The 19,017-nt window shown below is 37.3% G+C and overlaps 3 protein-coding genes across 4 annotated transcripts; 1 reads left to right on the top strand and 2 right to left on the bottom strand.

Moving 5' to 3' along the window:
* Positions 1-310: 310 nt before the first annotated feature.
* On the bottom strand, positions 311-1,867 carry LOC114827261 (probable indole-3-pyruvate monooxygenase YUCCA10). Its single transcript, XM_029108914.1, has 4 exons — positions 1,256-1,867; positions 826-1,059; positions 579-701; positions 311-478 (listed from the first exon to the last, which is right to left on the bottom strand). The coding sequence occupies exons 1-4, from the start codon at positions 1,865-1,867 to the stop codon at positions 311-313; spliced, it is 1,137 nt and encodes a 378-aa protein (XP_028964747.1).
* A 5,834-nt stretch (positions 1,868-7,701) lies between these two features.
* On the bottom strand, positions 7,702-9,638 carry LOC103441737 (probable indole-3-pyruvate monooxygenase YUCCA10). The gene is made up of 4 exons (XM_008380434.2): positions 9,027-9,638; positions 8,418-8,651; positions 8,169-8,291; positions 7,702-7,875 (listed from the first exon to the last, which is right to left on the bottom strand). The coding sequence occupies exons 1-4, from the start codon at positions 9,636-9,638 to the stop codon at positions 7,702-7,704; spliced, it is 1,143 nt and encodes a 380-aa protein (XP_008378656.2).
* Positions 9,639-13,392: 3,754 nt separating this feature from the next.
* LOC103422013 (protein MAINTENANCE OF MERISTEMS-like) lies at positions 13,393-18,041 on the top strand. 2 transcript variants are annotated; one of them, XM_029109064.2, is made up of 8 exons: positions 13,393-13,777; positions 14,246-14,943; positions 15,042-15,239; positions 15,316-15,655; positions 16,277-16,374; positions 16,444-16,611; positions 16,883-16,975; positions 17,264-18,041. In XM_029109064.2, the coding sequence occupies exons 2-8, from the start codon at positions 14,284-14,286 to the stop codon at positions 17,903-17,905; spliced, it is 2,199 nt and encodes a 732-aa protein (XP_028964897.1). In that variant the 5' UTR covers positions 13,393-13,777; positions 14,246-14,283; the 3' UTR covers positions 17,906-18,041. The 2 variants fall into 2 exon arrangements, with proteins under 2 accessions (XP_028964897.1, XP_008358273.2); XM_008360051.4 differs by lacking the exon at positions 16,883-16,975 and having other exon boundaries at positions 13,529-13,777.
* The last annotated feature ends 976 nt before the right edge of the window (positions 18,042-19,017 follow it).

Raw genomic sequence — 19,017 nt, 5'->3', positions numbered from 1 at the left:
CGGAACAACTTCAAAGTCAAGTCCGGTTGAGTGCGGAAGTAAATACTCTTCATGACGCCGAGTCCTCCAGGTATACAAACAAATATAAATTAAAATAAAAGTTCAAAGACCCAATTAGCTTATTGAATTATGCTCATTATCCAATTCAATGGATGTATAAAGCATGAACCGTACACATCCTTCAATGTAATTTTCTTGTCAGCAGGTTCAAAGAAATATATTTTTTTGTTTTGTTGTAATTATCATATTTTGGATACAAAATGAATGTGACGTTATTGTATCAGGCTTGACAATCTGTTTTGTTGTAGTGCTAGTTCAAACACGAACTGATGTCATTTGCTATACATTGTGCATCATCCGCAATGCCAAATAATCCACGCCTTGAGAATCCAGCACTGTAAAGACCCTTTTCTGATTTCCAGTGATTCGGGAAACTTTTTCGTGGCATTCCATTGTCATCAAAGTAATCGTTGTCATCCTTTAAGAGAAAATAATAAACAGATCGATTAATTGGACTCTGTTTATCATAAAAAGTAATGCTATCTTGAAACATAAAAGAATATCAGACATACGCATACCTTAAACCAGTTTAGAACACTGCTACTGTAGCCGGTAGCAAAGATAATAGCGTCGTACCAGTTATAGTTTCCATTCGCAAATTTGATTAGGTTTCCGTCAATGCTTGTTATGGAAGGCAAGACCTGATGAGGAATCCGTTGAACGTTATGTTAACAACACAACACAAGGTCAATTGTGATAGAAAATTAATATTACTTGCAAGATAAAACATCAAACTATGAGTTATGCATTCAAAATTCTACGTGCCTTTATTTCTGCTGTTTTGATCTTCTTAATGCACCCAACATCGATAGTGGCAGATCGACCCTTAGTTGCCTTGAGATAAAAAGGTCCCTCTTTTGGCCTTCGAATCCCGAACTTGGATAAATTTCCATACTTTAATTTTCCTAAGCGCACAACAACCTTGTCAACCATTTTAAGTGGTATGAATTTCAACAAAACCATTCCAAAATGTACGATTTCCTTGTTGAGAACATGTACCTGCGATTTTAAACAAGTATTAATTAATGTACATAAAAGTCCATTTAAACCTTAATTTCATTTTTTGTCCAATTGCAAACCATAATGAAGCCATTTTGGCTTGAATACACATTCATGGAGCAATTTTAACCAAAAAGAAAAAAGTGGCAGTTTTAATTGTCCTTGTGTGACAGAAAAAGGAAGAGAGAAGTTTTACCGGGCTACGGACAACAATGGAAGTATTAGCACCCGAATTTGATAAATCATAAGCAATTTCCATGCCTGAATTCCCAGAACCAACTACCAAAACATTTTTTCCACTATATTTCCTGCCGTTTTCGTACTTGCTCGAATGTACTGCCTCCCCTTTAAACCCGTCCAAGCCTTGGACGTGAGGAATGTAACCGACGCTATTTTCACCACTTGCAACCACAAGAAACTTCCCAAGATATATTTCTTGTTCACCCGAAAGTATGTTCTCGACTGTGACACGCCATTTCTCTACATTTGCATCGAAAAAAGCAGACTTCACACTCCGGTTGCACTTAGGGTTTATCTTGAATTGGGATACGTAATTATCCAAGTATTGAACAAACATATCCTTAGGGATGTATGTGGGTGCATTTGAAGGGAAGGGCATATAGGGAAGTTCGCAGAATTCTTTGGCCAAGTGTAGCTTCAAACGATCATATGACTTTTTCTTCCAAAGAGAAGCATAGCAATCTTCTCTTTCGAGTACTACATTTGGAATCTTAAGGTGATTAAGACATGCTGAGGTTGCTAAGCCTGCCGGACCGGCTCCTACGATGACTACCTGCACTTCCTCCATTTCTATGTTGAATTTTGGTTAAGTGGTTTTCGCAAGTCGCTGAAAGACTTTAGTTTTTCTTTTGCCGAATTTGATTTTGCGAATAACATATTACACGCTAAGGTATTTAAACCCAATAGTCCAACACAGAGCGACCTTAAAATAATTGATTACAGGCAGGCCAAATTAACGAATATTGTTATTAATTTCCAACAAATTTATTGTATCAGTGGCAGCAGTGCGTATAACTAATTCCTGAGTTTGCAGCTGTGCGTATAACTAAATCCTGTGTTGTGTTTTGGGGCACTTGATGTAGAACCATGCGTTTCTGGGAGTGTTGTTAGACAGTATGTCTTTCGGTGCAGTTGTATATGTACGTAGTGATCACGCTGTCCAATGCATTCCGTTTCCCTTTAATTAGCAGAGAAATACGTACTAGGGATCTAAACCTGTTTTGGACACATTAGAAATGTATATTACACACACACACACATAATATTTTATATTACAAAAAACATAGAATATAAAACTACCGAGCATCTAAATTGATCAGTACTACTCGGCAGGTTTTAACACCGAATGCATGTAATAGAAAAAACAAAATAATACAACAGAAGATTCAATAAAATTTCCAAAACTGAAATCAAACCTCAAAGTTAACAAGATGTCGTTATCGATACTTTTAAAAAAGTTATGGTGCACTATGAACTTTGTATTAAAAAAAAATACACTAATGAAGAGTCATCAGACATTTTGTTCTTCCCTTGCTTCATCTTTGAATGACATACTTGGACCCATAAGATTGCTCCTCAAACAAAATGTTCGTTTCCATTAAAATTTTCGAATTTGAACCCAAAATTTTCCAAACCTTAATACTTCTGAAAAGTTGGAACTAACAAGAATGCATTTAGAAATTCTGAATTTTTTCAAAGTGTTCTGAATTTAATTGGATAACACATTATGAAACAAACCACTATTTATATGGTTACTAACCAAAATTATGTGTGAAATCCCGTTCCTGGATTTCACTGTTATAATCTACATATTTGTATTATGGAGATTTTTATTTTTCGGGAATTTATATTAATTTATTTGGATTTAGATTTTAATTAAACTAGTTACGAAGAGTGAAGTTTGGAAACTAATTATTTAAAATTTGTAGATCGTTCGATGTCACAATTTATATTTTCAAATAGAACTCGATCTCACGAGCACGTAGGCGCAAACCGTTCATGAAACGGAGCAATAACGAATGAGTTATTAATGCTTAAAATTAAGGTTAATTTGGTAATTTTATCTTAATCAAGAAGGCTCCAGATTTTCTGGAGCACTGAAATTATGTCACGTGTGTGGCTGAGATAAAAAGAAAATAAGAGAAATGAAGGGATGGATGGAAATAAAGAAAGGAAGGAAAGGAGAGAAAAAAAAGAGGGGGGGGGGGGTAACGGGTCTCTTGACCCGTGCGACCCAACCATGGAAATCCAATGGTCTCCCGGCCAATTTCTGGCGAGTTGAAGCCCCTTATGACTTGGAAATGATTTCTCATCATCCCCTCTACCTATTCTACCCCAAATTCCATACAAAATAGCCTTGAAATTGGGGAAATCGCACTGGTGAGTGTGCGGGTTCATAGAGGTCAATCCCCCAAATTGGAAACAAATTCCTTCAATTACCACTACCTATAGCATCCTATTGAGGTGTGGAACAAAGCCCAAACAACTATAGGGGTGACGGAGCACCGGAGAAGCCGAATCGAAGTCACCAATTTCTAGGGTTTCAGCGGGTTTGGATAGAATTGAGGTTTTTCCTAACTAAATTGGAGGTATAAAGTTTGTTCTACTCTTTGACATCTTCATTTCTGTAATTTTTGGTAATTTTTAAAAATAGTTGAATTTTCCGGCAAGTCGGGGCGGCTGACCTCCATCCGCGGCGGCACGTGAGGCGGCGCGTGGCCAGTGAGCCGATTATGTATTTCTAATTTCAATCAGATGCCCTAATTTGATAATTGATATCCGTATGACATGGTTTGATTGTTTGAACCTATTTTCATTATAATACGCCACTTGATGAATATTTGAATCGACGATCCGACCGTTGGATCGCCACCAAACTTTAATGCGATATAGGATGTAATATTTCAGGATAGTTGGAACTGACGGATCGGGAATCCAAAATACGGATCTTTCCAAATTAGATATCTAAGTTAGTAAAATTAATTGTTAAACGCCACCTAATTCTAGCAATTGGCGGAGATCTAACCATTGGATTGCAATGAGATTTTAGTCTGTTGTTCTATGAGAATAATGAGGACCCTAAGAAGTTACGGATCCAAAATTCGATGGGCGGATCTTTCGGATCGAATTACGTGGAGTTGCGAACCCTACCGTTGACCGAGAGTTGACTTTTGATCAACATGTCCTGAAATGTTCTGGATACTAAAATTGGTACTACGGGAGACTAAGTGAAGTCTAGTGGACCCACATTGGTTAGAGAGTGATTTGAATATATGTGATATGGTTATTACCTTAATTTCTTTTATTAATATCATTTGTGAATATGACTTGGTTTTATAAATGTAATTTCCTTTGAAATGTGATTTTTTTTTTATATATTTAGCCATAGACCTATGTTTATTAAACATGATTTGGCTTGTGTATTGATGATTGTAATATATGTGTGTTTAATTATCTCTTTTTAGCAATGTGAATGATAAGTATGATAAATGCTATGACTATGTGATCTTAGAATCTTATTAGAAGTATTCTGTAGAAATTATATGATTGTGTGATGTACTAGTTGGTGGCCATGAGAAGTTGATGATGTAGTGACTATGTTGTAACCCATAGGGGTTGAGTTATGGGTAGGTTGTGTGTTGAATTTCCTGCACCATGCGGCAATGGTACATGGATGGTCATGCTTGGTTAATACACATTGGGGGACTATACTATATGTGGATCGTGCTTGGTTAATCCGCATTGGGCAATCATTATGACCATTTATACTTATGGGTGATCATGCTTGGTTAATCCGCGTTGGGTGATCATTGCCTAACAGTTCTGTAAGTGTGACTCTACTTGGTTAATCCGCGTTGGGGGGTCACTACCTACCTGATTATCTTGACCCTGCTTGGTTAATCCGCATTAGGGGGTCACTAGTGGTCTTGCTTGGTTAATCCGCATTGGAGGACCACACTATATGTGGATCGCGCTTGGTTAATCCGCGTTGGGCAATCCTTATGGCCATGTATGCTTAGGAGTGATCATGCTTGGTTAATTCGCATTGGGTGATCACTTCCTAACAACTATAAGAGTGACTCTGCTTGGTTAATCCTCATTGAGGGGTCACTGCCTGCTTGGTTACTTTCTCAGGGGTGGCTCTGCTTGGTTAATCCGCTTTGGGGGGCCACTTCGTGTTTGGTTACTTATGTAGCCTTCGGCCGAACTGCGTCCCTCTAGCCTTAGTTTTTAATGTACATATGAACGACGGTTTTTGTTTTTTTTTTTGAATCTTATGGTTTGAATTAGAAAAACCGTTAGATGTCTAGGTGACTCCTTCGGAGTTTTCAGCGACATGATTATGATTTCATAAAGCATGATTCTATATTTGATGTTTATAGATTGTGATCGATGGCCTGTTTTTACTGGATATCATATACTTGTATTATTGTCACTCACCTAAGCTTCGCAGCTTATCCGAGTGTTTGATTTGCCTAATGTGCTATCTCCTTGACGTAGGCATGATTGTACATATGACAAGTCTTGGTAGATTACAAGAAGCAACTTGGTATTTTAGTTCCGTTGAGTGGTCCGGAACCCGAGATTGTTGGATTCCGTTGAGTGGTCCGGAATCCTTGCTCTTTCTCATATCCATAAGATTAGTCTAGAACCCTAGATTCGAGTGGATGGGAATTAACCCTAATAGACCCTGCGAATATAAACTAGAATTAACCCTCATAATCCAAGTAGGGAATTATACAGAGTTTCTTAGTTAAATTTGTGAAATGATAAGTTATCGTATTGATTGTTTAACGTAAATAAATGCTAAGAGCATGCATTTTTTATTCATGAATTGATTAATTGACGAGATTGCGGAATGACTTTGAATATGAATGCTATTATTATGATTATTCTAGTTGATCAGTGTGGCTTGAGAAGAATATTGTGTTTCGTCATTGGTTCTTGAACATATTGCATGGTATGCATTGTGATATATTGTTGAGATATAGCGATCTATGTGATAAATGTTCGAGTATAGTGAAATGATGAACTACAAATGGCTTGATCCCTATTTAGAGTACGTAGGCAGTCTAACGAGGATGTTAGATGCAGCCATAAAGTCTACGAAGAATTATTGCGCAGTTGGATCTTAATTTGTGTTTTGCCATTTCCCAGAGGCGGGTTATGCTAGAGATACAGATATTTGGTGACGTCAAGGGTCAATTCTGGTCGTCTGTCGGGATCGGGACGTGACATTATGTATTTTGTAATCACGTATTCCAAAGTATTTTATAATAATAGTAATTAATAATAATCCATGTCTTTGTAAGAACAAGCCATGGTCGTTGAATTTTCTATAATAATACGCCATGTCGGTAAGAATATCCATGACCTAGCCTGGACGAACTTGTTTAAGTTGGATTTCTACTAGGACTATGAGATGGATTAATTTTACAGTCTTTGACATGATTTAGGATTTCTTGGGACTTCTCTATATAAGGACTTTCATACGTACGTATACACGTACACGCATAAAACAAGGTATACACTATACTCATTGTGAAGTCAACTATTCTGTAAGTCCTCGATCATCTTCTCATCGTACCATTGTGGATTGAATCATCGACACTGGTGAAACTTGATTCGCTTTTTGAGAAACCGGAAGGTTTTATAGGCAAAAAGAAAATGGCACCGGTATGGCCAGGGCTTGAGAACCCAAAAGATTTTGGCGGCTACAAGAAAAGATCATCTGTGTGGCCAGGGCTAGAGAAAACGAAAGATTTTGGAGGCGACAAGAAGATGACGTCGGTGTCACTAGGGCAAAATTAAAGAATTGGGAAGCCAAAGGAAACTGACCCCAGTATGGCCTGGAATTGAGAAATCCAAAGATCTGGGAGGCAAAAAACCGGTATGGCCAGGGCTAGAAAAACCTAAAGATTTGGGAGGCCAAGAGAAAATGGTTCCGGTGTGGCTAGGGGTTGGCCGATGCAAAGGGGAGTGAGATTGGCCAATATTTGGAAGTGCAGAGAGGTGACTTGTCACTTGATGGAGGCAATATGTTCTAGGCAATATTTGACAAGAATGAACTACTTAATCAGCTAATTCAAACATTAATTACTTTTTAATTTCTATATTTCCCTATTTCCCTGCAATCTACCAAATATTTATTGACTAGTTTTTTTTTTTCTATTTTAATTTTCAGAAGTTTCAAAATGTAGGGTTCAATCACACAAACAGGCAAAACCCTAGCAAAAGATGGGCTCTTTTTCCTTGTCCCATGAAGGTTCCAAAATCTCAGAAAACGCTAATTACACTTCCTTGCAGCTTAATTAATTAGGAGCCATAAAGCATATATTGGTGAATAGTATCATCACCGTCAAACTGTTTTCTAGCAGTGCAACTTTTTTATTTATTTGAGAAGAATGACATTTTAATTAGCATGGAAAGAAAACAGGGTCTCGGACCAAAACCTTATTCCGGGAAAACCGCATGGGTGAAAACCCCAAGCAAGAAAAAAGAGACTCTCATACCCAAGAAAACTAACAACCTCTAACATTAAACATTACTTGGAAAGTCATAGCAAAAACAAACTGATATCAAGACGTAACCCCCACAAAAGGGCTTCGTCTTGAACGCAACTCAGGAGGTCAAACACGAACTGATGTCTTCTGCTATACTTCGTGCGTCATATGCAATGCCAAATAACCCACGTCTTGAGAACCCAGCACTGTAAAGACCCTTTTTTTCCGATTTCCAGTGATTCGGGAAACTTTTTTGTGGCATTCCATTCTCGTTGAAGTAATGGTTGTCATCCTTCACGAGAAAACAATAAACATATATATATCAAAATGGGACTCTATTTATCATAAAGAGTATAATGTTATTCATACACACAAAACTAACTTATTCCGTAATCCACAAATCATGATAGTACAAAACTCTAGCTAGGTATATAATAAAAAAATAGTGGACCCAATAAACAAGGAGTAAACATCAAATCTCAATCTCACACTTTTTTTTTAATGAATGAACAATCTATAGCAAGGATACAAATCCATCTATCCTTTTCTCGGGTACATATACGAAGAACATTAGATATAGCATACCTGGAGCCAGTTTAGAACGCTGCTTTTGTAGCCTGTAGCAAATATAATAGCATTGTACGAATCAACGTTGCCGTTCTGAAATCTGATCAGGTCTCCGTCTATGCTTGTTATGGATGGCAAGACCTGATGACGATTTCAATAATAGTTATGTCAACAACATAAGACAAGGTTAATCTCTTGTATTACATGGAAAATAAATATTGCAAAATAAAAAATGAAGAAAAAAAAGAATCGTTCAAAATTGTATACCTTTATCTCTCCAGTTTTAATCTTGTTAATGGACCCAACATCGATAGTGGGGGCACGACCCTTAGCTGCCTTGAGAAAAAAAGGTCCCTCTTTTGGCTTTCGAATCCCATACTTCGTTAAATCTCCATATTTTAGTTTTCCTAAGAGCACAACAGCCTTGTCGACTATGTTAAGTGGGAGGAATTTTAACGAAACCATTCCGAAATGTACAATTTCCTTGTTGAGAACATGTACCTACGATTTTTAAACAAGTCATAAATATTAGGGAACTTTAACGAAAAGCTCTCGGTACGGTTTACTTTAACGAAAAACCATATTTTTACACTAAAAAGTCAATCATGTTACTATTCACTTTACCCTTTATTTTGTCCTTATCATTAAAACTCAAAGTTTTCAAGCCATTTTCATTAGTTTTCCTTAAATATTAATGTACTTAAAGGTAAGACAATCAAATACAAAGTATTTAAATTAAGAGACTAAAGGTAAGAAAATTAAATACAAACTATATAATTATTCTCAAAAGTTTTATTAAAAAAAAAGAAAGAAAAGAAAAAAAGAGAAAATTTAAGTTGTCCTTGTTTGGGAGAAAAAGGAAGAGAGAAGTTTTACCGGGCTACGGATAACAATGGACGTATTAGCACCCGAATTTGATAAATCATATGCAATTTCCATGCCAGAATTCCCAGAACCAACGACTAAAACATTTTTTCCACCATATTTCTTGCCGTTTTCGTAGTTGCTTGAATGAATGGCCTCCCCTTTGAACTCATCCAAGCCTTGCACTTCAGGAACATAACCTATGCTATTTTCACCACTTGCAACCACAAGAAACTTCCCAAGGTACTCTTCTTGTGCACCCAAAAGCGTGTTCTCGGCCGTGACACGCCATTTGTTTATGTCTACTTCATAAAGAGCAGACTTCACGTTTTGGTTGCACCTAGGGTTTATTCCGAGTTGGGATACATTAGTTTCCAAGTATTGAACAAACATATCCTTGGGGATGTATGTGGGTGCATTTGGAGGGAAAGTCATATAGGGAAGTTCGCAGAATTCTTTGGCCAAGTGTAGCTTCAAACGATCATATGACCTTTTCTTCCAAAGAGAAGCATAGCAATCTTCTCTTTCGAGTACTACATTTGAAATCTTAAGGTGATTAAGACATGCTGAGGTTGCTAAGCCGGCCGGACCGGCACCTACGATGATCACTTGTACTTCGTCCATAAAATGACTGGTTAAGTGTCTTTTTCAACTGGGTGAAAGTTTTTTCTTTTTCTGAATTTGATTCTGCGTACAACATGTTACACGCTCAAGTATTTATACTGTTATACTTTATATCCGGTCGGATCAAAACTCACCAAATCTTCTATGTCAATTTTCGCTTATAAGTTACTCGATATCGCAAATGCTAGATTATTAATTCTCATTATAGTTCGAGTAAAAGAAAAAAAGGAAAATTAATGAAAATGGCTTGAAAATTTTGAGTTTTAACGATAAGGATAAAGTAAAGGGTATAGTAAATAGTACCAGGATTAACTTTTTAATGTAAAAATGTGGTTTTTCATTAAAATGAACAGTACCATAAGTTTTTTTGTTAAAGTTCAAAAAAAAAAAGAAAACTTCGTATTATAGGTCTAGAGTAGAAAAGCTTTCCGACAAAAAGGTGAATATTTACAGAAATTTTGTGAAAAATTGGGATGTGATAGTACAGAGTTCATTGCCTTAAGGGAAGAGGGCATACAGTTCTTTCCTTCTTTGTGACGAACAATTGTGTTTCCCAAAAGTAAAAACCGAAACATAGTAAAACTATCACCTTCTCCTAATATCCCTTTAAAGTAAAGCTTTCTTTTATTTTGTTTTTTAATTTTGTCCAAAAGAAGATCAAAGCTTTTGGTTTTGGGTTGTGAACAAGAAAGAAAATATCGGTAATATCAGAAATATCAGTAGTCCGAAAACACGAAAATATCGATGGAAATATCGGGATAATATCGATATCGATAAAAATTACATGGAAACCACGGAAATTGTAAGAAAAACTTGGAAATTTTTATTGAAACTTTACAGGATATTTATTTAGTCAATTATCTATTAGTTTATCACAAAAATTGGAAGGAAATGCATTGCATGATGGATTTAACATTATCATGTTGATTATATAGCGAGCTGGCAAACATGATGGATTTAAAGGATGTTTATTTAACTGATTTGAGGTGACCCAACCACACACACACACATACACGCCACCACACACGCACACATGTTCTGAATCCAGTGACAGTTACTGGGTTCACCCCTTCAACCTCTGCGAGCTTATCTTTTCTTCTCTCTTCTTCTTTTTTGTTTAAAAAAAATTATAATAATTGTTCTTTTACATTGGTAACTGTAAGGTTTTAATTTCGAGATTCCCCCCCACACCACACACGCACAGAGGCTGAGCTCAGTCTCTCGATCCTTCCTTCTCTCTCTTCTGAGTTCTCCATCCTTCCTTCTCTCTCTTCTGAGTTCTCGATCCTTCTCCCTTCCCTTCTCCCTTCTCCAGTTCTCCCACACACACACACAGACTCTCCTCCGTCGTCCCCATCGGCGCGATCCTCCTCGTCCGCGTCTCCCTCTGCTCCTCCCTCGCCTTCCTCCTCGTCGAGCCCGTCACCATGTCCCGCGGGCCGCGACCTCTACCTCTCCTCCGTCGTCCCCATCGGTGCGATCCTCCTCGTCCGCGTCTCCCTCTGCTCTCTCTCTCTCTCTCTCCTCTCTTTCAGCCGCTGATCGAATACGATCTGTGAAATGCTTGCTCATTGATCTCTCAGCTCCGTCCGATCTGTGGCCTTCCAAAGATGATGATCTTTAGCACTGTAACTGCCGGTGAGGTACTCGATTTCTCAGCTTCTACTGTTTTCTTCCAGATCTTGCTCGAATTCAAGCCCTTGCTTCTCGGATTAGTGTAATTTTGTCACTGATTTTGGTATAAAGTGGTGATTTTTGTTGAAAGATAGTGATGATTTTGTTCCGTTTGGTTGCAGGTTTCGTTCTTGCTCGGAGTTATTCCGATTCTCCGGCGAGGTTGTGACTGACTGTCGAGAAACCAAAATATCGCGATATTTTGACGAAAATTCCTTGGATACCTATTAAAATATCGGTAAAGCAAAAAGCCGATATTATCGATTTTTTCTTCCATGGTTGTGAAGAGCCAAGTTTAACTCAATCCTGAGAAAAGAGCAAACAAGTCTTCCCTCTAATTTGCTTTTCCCTTTAGAAATAGTAAAGAAAGAGACAGAGAGCAACTTGAATGAAAAACCAGACGTTAATGAAATGTTTGATGTCTCACTTAAATAAAAAAATAAAATTGGCCAAATCAAAATTGTTTCCGATTAGGCTCTCATTCCAGTTGTCTTGTGAAAAGCCAAATCAGTTTGTTTTACCATATAGAGAATTAAAGAAGGCTTAATACAATAGCGTTTTGCTATATGTACAGATTTATAAGTTGACTTTTTTTTTTTTGAACAAACGATATTATCACTGAGGGAGAGGGGGTGGGCTAGTCTCCCAATGTGCTAGCAATAATGTGGTTCAAACTCGCATTTGGCTAGAATCAAACATAAAACCTCTTACTTCCAAATGAAAAGGAATACCACTAGACCGTAGTACTAAGTGGCTTATAGGTCGACTTTTAAAGACCAAGAAAATATCGATTCAGTATAAACCTTTGCCGGGTAAGAGATGAATGAGACCTTACGAGGGCTCTTTCCCACTTAATAGATTCATTCCTTCGTTACGACAATTGAGGGGTCAACAAATATTTAGAGTAATGATACACTTACCGCATTTTTATACCACATTTTATGCAATTTTTTATTTTTTGAACAAACACATTTTATACTTTTCTCTTCAATAAAAATAGCGTCATCAACACATGTAAATTCCATTTCAGAAAGTGTGGTAAGACTAATTTTTGTAAACTGACATACAGAGAAGGATTTAAGGGATGGAATTTGATTGAGCAACATTGGTGGCTTGATTTGTGATATTCTTGTCATCCCCATCAAACGAAATGGAACAAAATGAAGATTGAGTTTGGACTTGAGCAAGGAAAAGCGATCACGCGAGAGACCCTTAGTGAAAACATCTGCAATTTGATTTTGTGAGGAAGCATAGCACGTGAGTAAAGCACCTTGAGCGAGAAGTTCTCAAACAAAATGATAGTCAATTTCAATGCAACGGGTGCGAGTATGAAAAACGGGATTAGCAGCCATCTTTAAGACGGAGACATTATCCACAAAAATGCAGGGTGGGGTGCGGAGTGGAGTCCCAAGTTCTGGAAAGAGATAGCAAAGCCATCGAATATCAGTGGCGATAGTCGCAAGGGCACGATATTCAGCTTCAAAACTAGAACGAGAGACAATAGATTTCTTTTTAGCGGTCCAAGTGAGAATATTGGGACCAAGAAGATTCATCAACAATTTTTGAAAACGACTTTATCACAAATGGTCACTGAAATTGACCTACCCAATTCAGATGGTCGTTGAAATTGAAAATCGATCAATATAGAGCTCGTTTGGATGTACTTTTAAAATTGCTTAAAGCGTTTTTGGTGAAAAAAAATTTAGAACCAATCTTTGGTAAAGATGCAAGTAAATCCTGAAAAAGTACTTAAAGTGTTTCTTGGAAGAAGCACATGACTGGTACTTCTTACAGAAAACACTTCAAGTGATTTGGAACCAGAAACATTTTTTCTAAAAACATTTTCAGTCATTTAAAAGCACATCCAAACGAACCCATAATCTGTGAAAATAGATGTCACAAATTAATATGGTCATTCCATCATAATTATGTCAAAAATTCTATTATGTGTTAACACATAACTAGATTCTACAAATCTAATTAAATATTATCATGTCAATTAAAATATTTAAATAATAGAAAACAATTTTATTTTTATATAATTAAAACTAACTGAACTTTGAGAGTGCAATCAATATTTCAAAGTTAGACTTTCTATGGACTCTTCTTCATCTTAATTTTTGGCACAAAACTTCATAATATTAACTCAAAAATTATGCCAAAAACAAAATAAAATGACGGTGAGCTATAAAGAGTCTCACTCACCAAAGAGTTCTAACATTTCTCTTTTTAAAATGGTGGGATACCCTGATTGTGCTTAGAAGAATGTCTCTTCCTTCTTTGCAATTGAGCGCGCCTTGCCAAGGAGAATGAAGCACTTATTTTTCTGCCTTCTCATGACATGATCACAATACTAAAAACAGTGACATCTCATTTTCCTTCCGTCCCATACCCATCCACTCTTTTAGGCAAAGAGAAAAGACTGAAGCTTTTTGGCTGCGGTTCACTTGTGAGAAAAATAGCAGGTTTTGGCTCTCCAATCCTTTCACAAAATCTGGGTCGTTTGTAAAAGTATATTCAAGCATGCTTGATTTTTGTAATTTCTTGGATATGAGTATGACTTTGGGTTTGCAAAAATATGGCTGCATGCATCTCCTGATCTGGGTTCTCATTATTTAAGTGATTGTGTGCCTTCCTTTTGTTGTTCTGCATTGCTTCTCTCTCACATGCAAATGTATGCATCTCAGTGTTGTACTGATTTGGGTTTGATAAATTGCAAATGTATGATCTGGGTTCTCATTGTCCCACTGATAAGATTTTGTTTAGGGTTTGTAAAAAATATGAATTTCGTTGTCAAATGATTTGGGTTTGTATATGTGGTACTAATTTGGATTTTTCTCTATGAAAAGTACCTACTCAAGCAATTTTGCACTTCTTCTGTTGTAAATTAGGCTCCTTAAGTGCCTTTTCCACTACATGTTTTTCTTTTCCAGATTAGCCTAATCAGCCCGGTAATTCTCTAACGCAACGGATGGATGTTCACGAAGCACTGGACCACTTGAATAAATTGGGGGAATGGAAGCTTGATGGAAGAGTTAAAGAGAGGATTAAAGACACTGGTTTTGATGGGTTACTTAAGCTCACTACTTTTCCAATGAACCATGATTTACCCCTATTATCTGTACTTGTAGAATCTTATGATGTTAGAGAGAGATGTTTCATTTTTAATAGCCATAAACTTTTTTTTGGTTTGGAAGATGTATTGTATATCACAGGGCTGCCTGTAGATGGTAATCCTGTCACCGGTATTGATTCAAGAGGTGACGAGCTTTGTATGAAATACTTGGGTTGCAATGGTATTGACCCAAGGAGTGCTGGTATCACTAGTTTAGAATGGCTGAGGGAGAATTTTGAGGTAGTTCCTGGGACTATTGATAAAGATAGTCCCGACATTGAACCTTATGTTCGAGCTTTTCTACTATATCTTATAGGCTCTGTGGTTGTTCCTGATTACTCTCGGAAGTATGTCCATGTTATTTATCTTTCTCTTATGGAAAATCTTCAAAGCATAAAGGACCATGCATGGGGTGCTGCTTTGCTAGCTCATCTTCATTTTTCACTGGAGAACTTTAAGCTACTTTATTCGCCTCGGCGAAAAAACATATTAATGGGACACACCTTTTCCCTAGTGGTAAGAAATAATTTGTTTGTAAGTGTTAATCCATTGTTGAATTTTTCATGTTCTGGATCTTATTAACAAGTTTATGATTTCCTGATTTTCTTTTGCAGGTTTTTGCAATGGAGCGTATTCCTAAGCTGGTGCAGAGATTTTTGTCCAATGGAGTCAATCGGGTGGATGATTATCTTCCAACAAGTTTTCCTTTGTTAGCAGGATGGACCAAACTACTATGCGACCCCTCCAATACTCATGAAGAAACCACTAGACAGGAATATCTTCAAATGCTGGATGAGCTAATAGAGGATGATGTAAGTGTTTTTGCATTTGGTTTTTGTAAGTTGGTCCTTTCTTTTTACCTTCTATTATCTTTTTGTTTTCTTGTAGATTGTTTGGCAGCCATACAAAAGGCTTCCCTGTAATTTTCTTCCTGAGTATTGTGCCGGGCAGGAGAAAATGGGCATGTCTAGAACAATCCTCCTTTGCTATGAGAAGGCTGTGTATCATCGGCCCGATTTCAGTCCAAAGCAATTTGGCATTCAGAAAGTGAATGCCAGCATGTTGCGCCCCCTTGTTGAGTTGGAATTATGTCCTAAGAGGGGTCGCAAAGGAATAAATTGGGGAACGTATAAAAATTATGGATGTTACAAGGAGGAGTGGGAAAATAGGGCCAGCTGCATCATAACAGAATCTGTTGAAGAGGATTCCGACTCCCCTTCGATTGAAGGTGATTATCTACTGATTGAGTGCTAATTGTGATTCAATTACAGTTTTTTGTTTCTTTTCGTTTTTGTGGAAAAATTGCACACATCGTCATCAAATTCTTATAATATCAAATCTGTTTTCTTGTACACATGACATGAATATCCCAGTATCTTGTACACATTTGTGTGCCCTTGTCTACGTAGTAGTTTTTTTGTTGTATAACTTGTTGTGTGCTTAATTGTGTGTCAATTATGCGTTTAGCTATGAATTACAGTTGATTGATCCTCTGTTATCTTCACCACTTGAAAAAATGTTGCTAAGGATGCAATTGACACCATCATTTAATAAAGCTAATTGCATAAGATTCTTAAGATGGTGCAATCTCAATCTTATATTTGTTTGAAAAATAAAGCCAAATCGTCTCTGTAGTTTTAAAATCTGTTATACTTTCAAAGGCTGAGGTTTTCTTTTATTTTCTATGTTTTTGTTGTCTTTTCATGATTGCATTCGTGATTGATAGAACATTTTTAAGTAGAAAAAATATGCTCGAGATGACATCCATTTACTGTCAATACTCAGACCCAAACAATAAGCAAACTTGAATCCTAAGCACTCTAACATACTAACCCAAACTTGCATGCAGTGCTTACTACTTCATCTTCTCCGGCCGCTGATGACCCTAATCCACTGTCTGCTAAGAGGAAGAGCGTTGACCATGTTGGCAACACACTCAAGGTTAAGGTAAGAATTTCTTTCAAGCTACATACTTTGTCACCATATCAACTACTAACATTCATTTCATTGTTCCAGACACCGAAGACCTCAGGCCCCCTTGTAGATACTTATGGGTCCACTAACTCCTTGGAATTAGGGAATTCTCTGCACACAGACTTATATTTTGGACTTACTGATGCCGCTCCTATGGATGCGACTCCGCCTCCGTCAATCGGGGTATTCTCAGTGACATCTGATCAGGAGGTAATTGCATTCCCTGTTTCTTTTCCTGTAGGATTGATATCATATTTTCTTGTCATCATATGAAATGTTAATTTTTTCTGAAGTATTGTTGACGACCTACTTATTAATCCAAACCGTGATGCCACCTATCCTTCCACTTGCCTAGTTGTTTCAACAACTTATCCTTCCACCTATCTTCTATTGAAGGAAATAAATGCTTTTCTTCAAATTCCAGCATTGCTTAATTGTTTTTGTGTGTTACTCTCCCTTAGGCTGATGCCTTAATTTTCAGGATCCTGCAACCATTCATCCCTCAAATGCAATTTCAAGCTTGCTGACTAACCTTAATGATTCAGGCTCATTTCCTCCCGCCGGATCACCCAAGGTTGACTTCTATTTATTTATTTATTTTTTTTTTTTTTGAAAGAACAAACGATATTATCTACACTAAGGGAGGGGAGGGGGGGTAGGCTAAAGCCTCACAATGGGCTAGCAATAATGTGGTTCAAATTTGCCTTTGGCGAGAATCGAACCTAAGACCTCTCACTTACAAGTTAAAAGGAGTACCACTAGACCGTAGTACTAAGTGGCCACCCAAGGTTAACTTTAGTGTTTCTTATCTTTTGTTTTTGGTTGCCTTTGTTCATCAACTGACTGTGCTGTATCCAACTAGTTGTTGGATGAGTTGAATTCTTTACAGGATGATGTTAATGACCTTCTTCAGGCATCTGTTACCCATCCTTCTGATGTTCGTCCCACAGCTATGCCAGCGGCTGTGGAGTCTGCGAAGGAGACTATCCGAGGAATCCTATGTCAAGGTTTTGATGCTTTAGCAAACTCTGAAACGCAAGAAGCTTTTCTTGCTTCTTCAGAGGTTCTATTGTCATCCGGTGTCTTCCCATCTGATGATTTAAAGACTAGGTTGACAGCCTTTAGGAATGAGCTCCCGCACAATGCTACTGCCTTTCTACAAGCACATGCAGATGTTGATACAGCTACAGAGTTTTCTTCTTTACAGGAATTCTTGATCTTGCAAGCTGTTAAACTTCCTGCCCTGCAAGAACGCTTACACGTGGCTTCTGAGAAGATAGCACATCTTCGAGCAATATTAGATGCTGCCCTTGAGAAGCAAACGAAGATGGATGAGGTTCTCGCAGCCTTTGTTGAGAAGACTGAAACTGCCAAGCAGAAATTGGCCTCCATGCATCCTCAGGCAGCTGAAATCGTGTCAAAGAAGCGGGCATCCGAGAAGCTGATGGAGCAATTCAAATCCTCTTGGGTTGACCTTAGAACTAGTTTGTTCAAATTTTTGTGAAAACACACAAACTGAACGTTGAAGTGGCAGATCCTTTTCAGTATATGTGGTAGTAACTTTTGTGTTTTATCAAAACCTTTAAGTAGTTTCGGACACCGTTTACTTAGTTTTTCATCAAAAGGAGTTTAGTATGACCTTTCTGAAGTGTGATTCCTTTTATTCAAAAAATTAATTAACACTAATGTAGCTTCCGTCGCGGGCACTACGATCTGCTAGTACTACGGTTTAATAATTGTCAATGCTAGAGAGATAATTTATAGACAATATTTGCAAACTAAATGATGTGTCATTAATAGAAATTAGTACTTTTATCAACACTTAAGTTATAATTTAATCATCAACCTTCAAATCATTTAACTTACGCTTAAGTTAGTCTCCTTAGCTTACCCTTATCGTAATATAAATTGCGAGTTCAATGGTTAGCCCAAGTACCTTATTCTTTGACAGATGAGCACCCCATTTTCTTCTTTGAAGTACGTAGATTATCATTGTAAGGACTTTGTAACTCAAGTGATTAAGAACATTTATCCTTGCATTCGAGGTCTTTAGTCCGATTTTGATGTAGAAAATAACCTAAAAATCACTCAACCAGGAGCAATGAAGCTTGCTTAATGTTGCTAATTGTGAATTCCACAAAGCAAATATATTTTAAGAACTAAAGATAATGGAAACATAAATAAACCACAACTTCTCAAGGGACTCTCACACCACTCTAAAAATTACTTACAAGTTCCAATGTCATTAAAAATAAATTAAAATGCCTTTATTACTTGGATTTCTAATGCCAATGAGAAGTTTTCAATTTGCCTTGTTTTCCTTAAGTCTTGACCCACGGATCAGATTCCCCCTTCCCCACCATCGAATGCAAAAAAAAGGATCCGGCGAGGATCCTTTTCCCTCAGTGAGAGTTCCTTCAGGAGAACAGAGCAAAAACAAGTCTTACCCGCTTTCTACCCTCTTCAGGTTCGTTGTTTTCTTTGAGAAAGACTTTTTTTTCTTCTTTTCTTTTTTTCGTTTGCTTTGGCTCTGCAATCCCTTCACAAGTAGTAAATAGTGTTGGGGTCGAAAGATAGCTGTTTTTCTTCTTTTTTTTTTTTTTTCTTTCAAGTAGT

The sequence above is a fragment of the Malus domestica genome, chromosome 10, assembly GCF_042453785.1.
Source record: "Malus domestica chromosome 10, GDT2T_hap1".
In the NCBI taxonomy this organism is placed as follows: domain Eukaryota; kingdom Viridiplantae; phylum Streptophyta; class Magnoliopsida; order Rosales; family Rosaceae; genus Malus; species Malus domestica.
The sequence above is the reverse complement of the archived record's forward strand: the minus strand, read 5'-3'. Positions and strand labels throughout refer to the sequence as shown.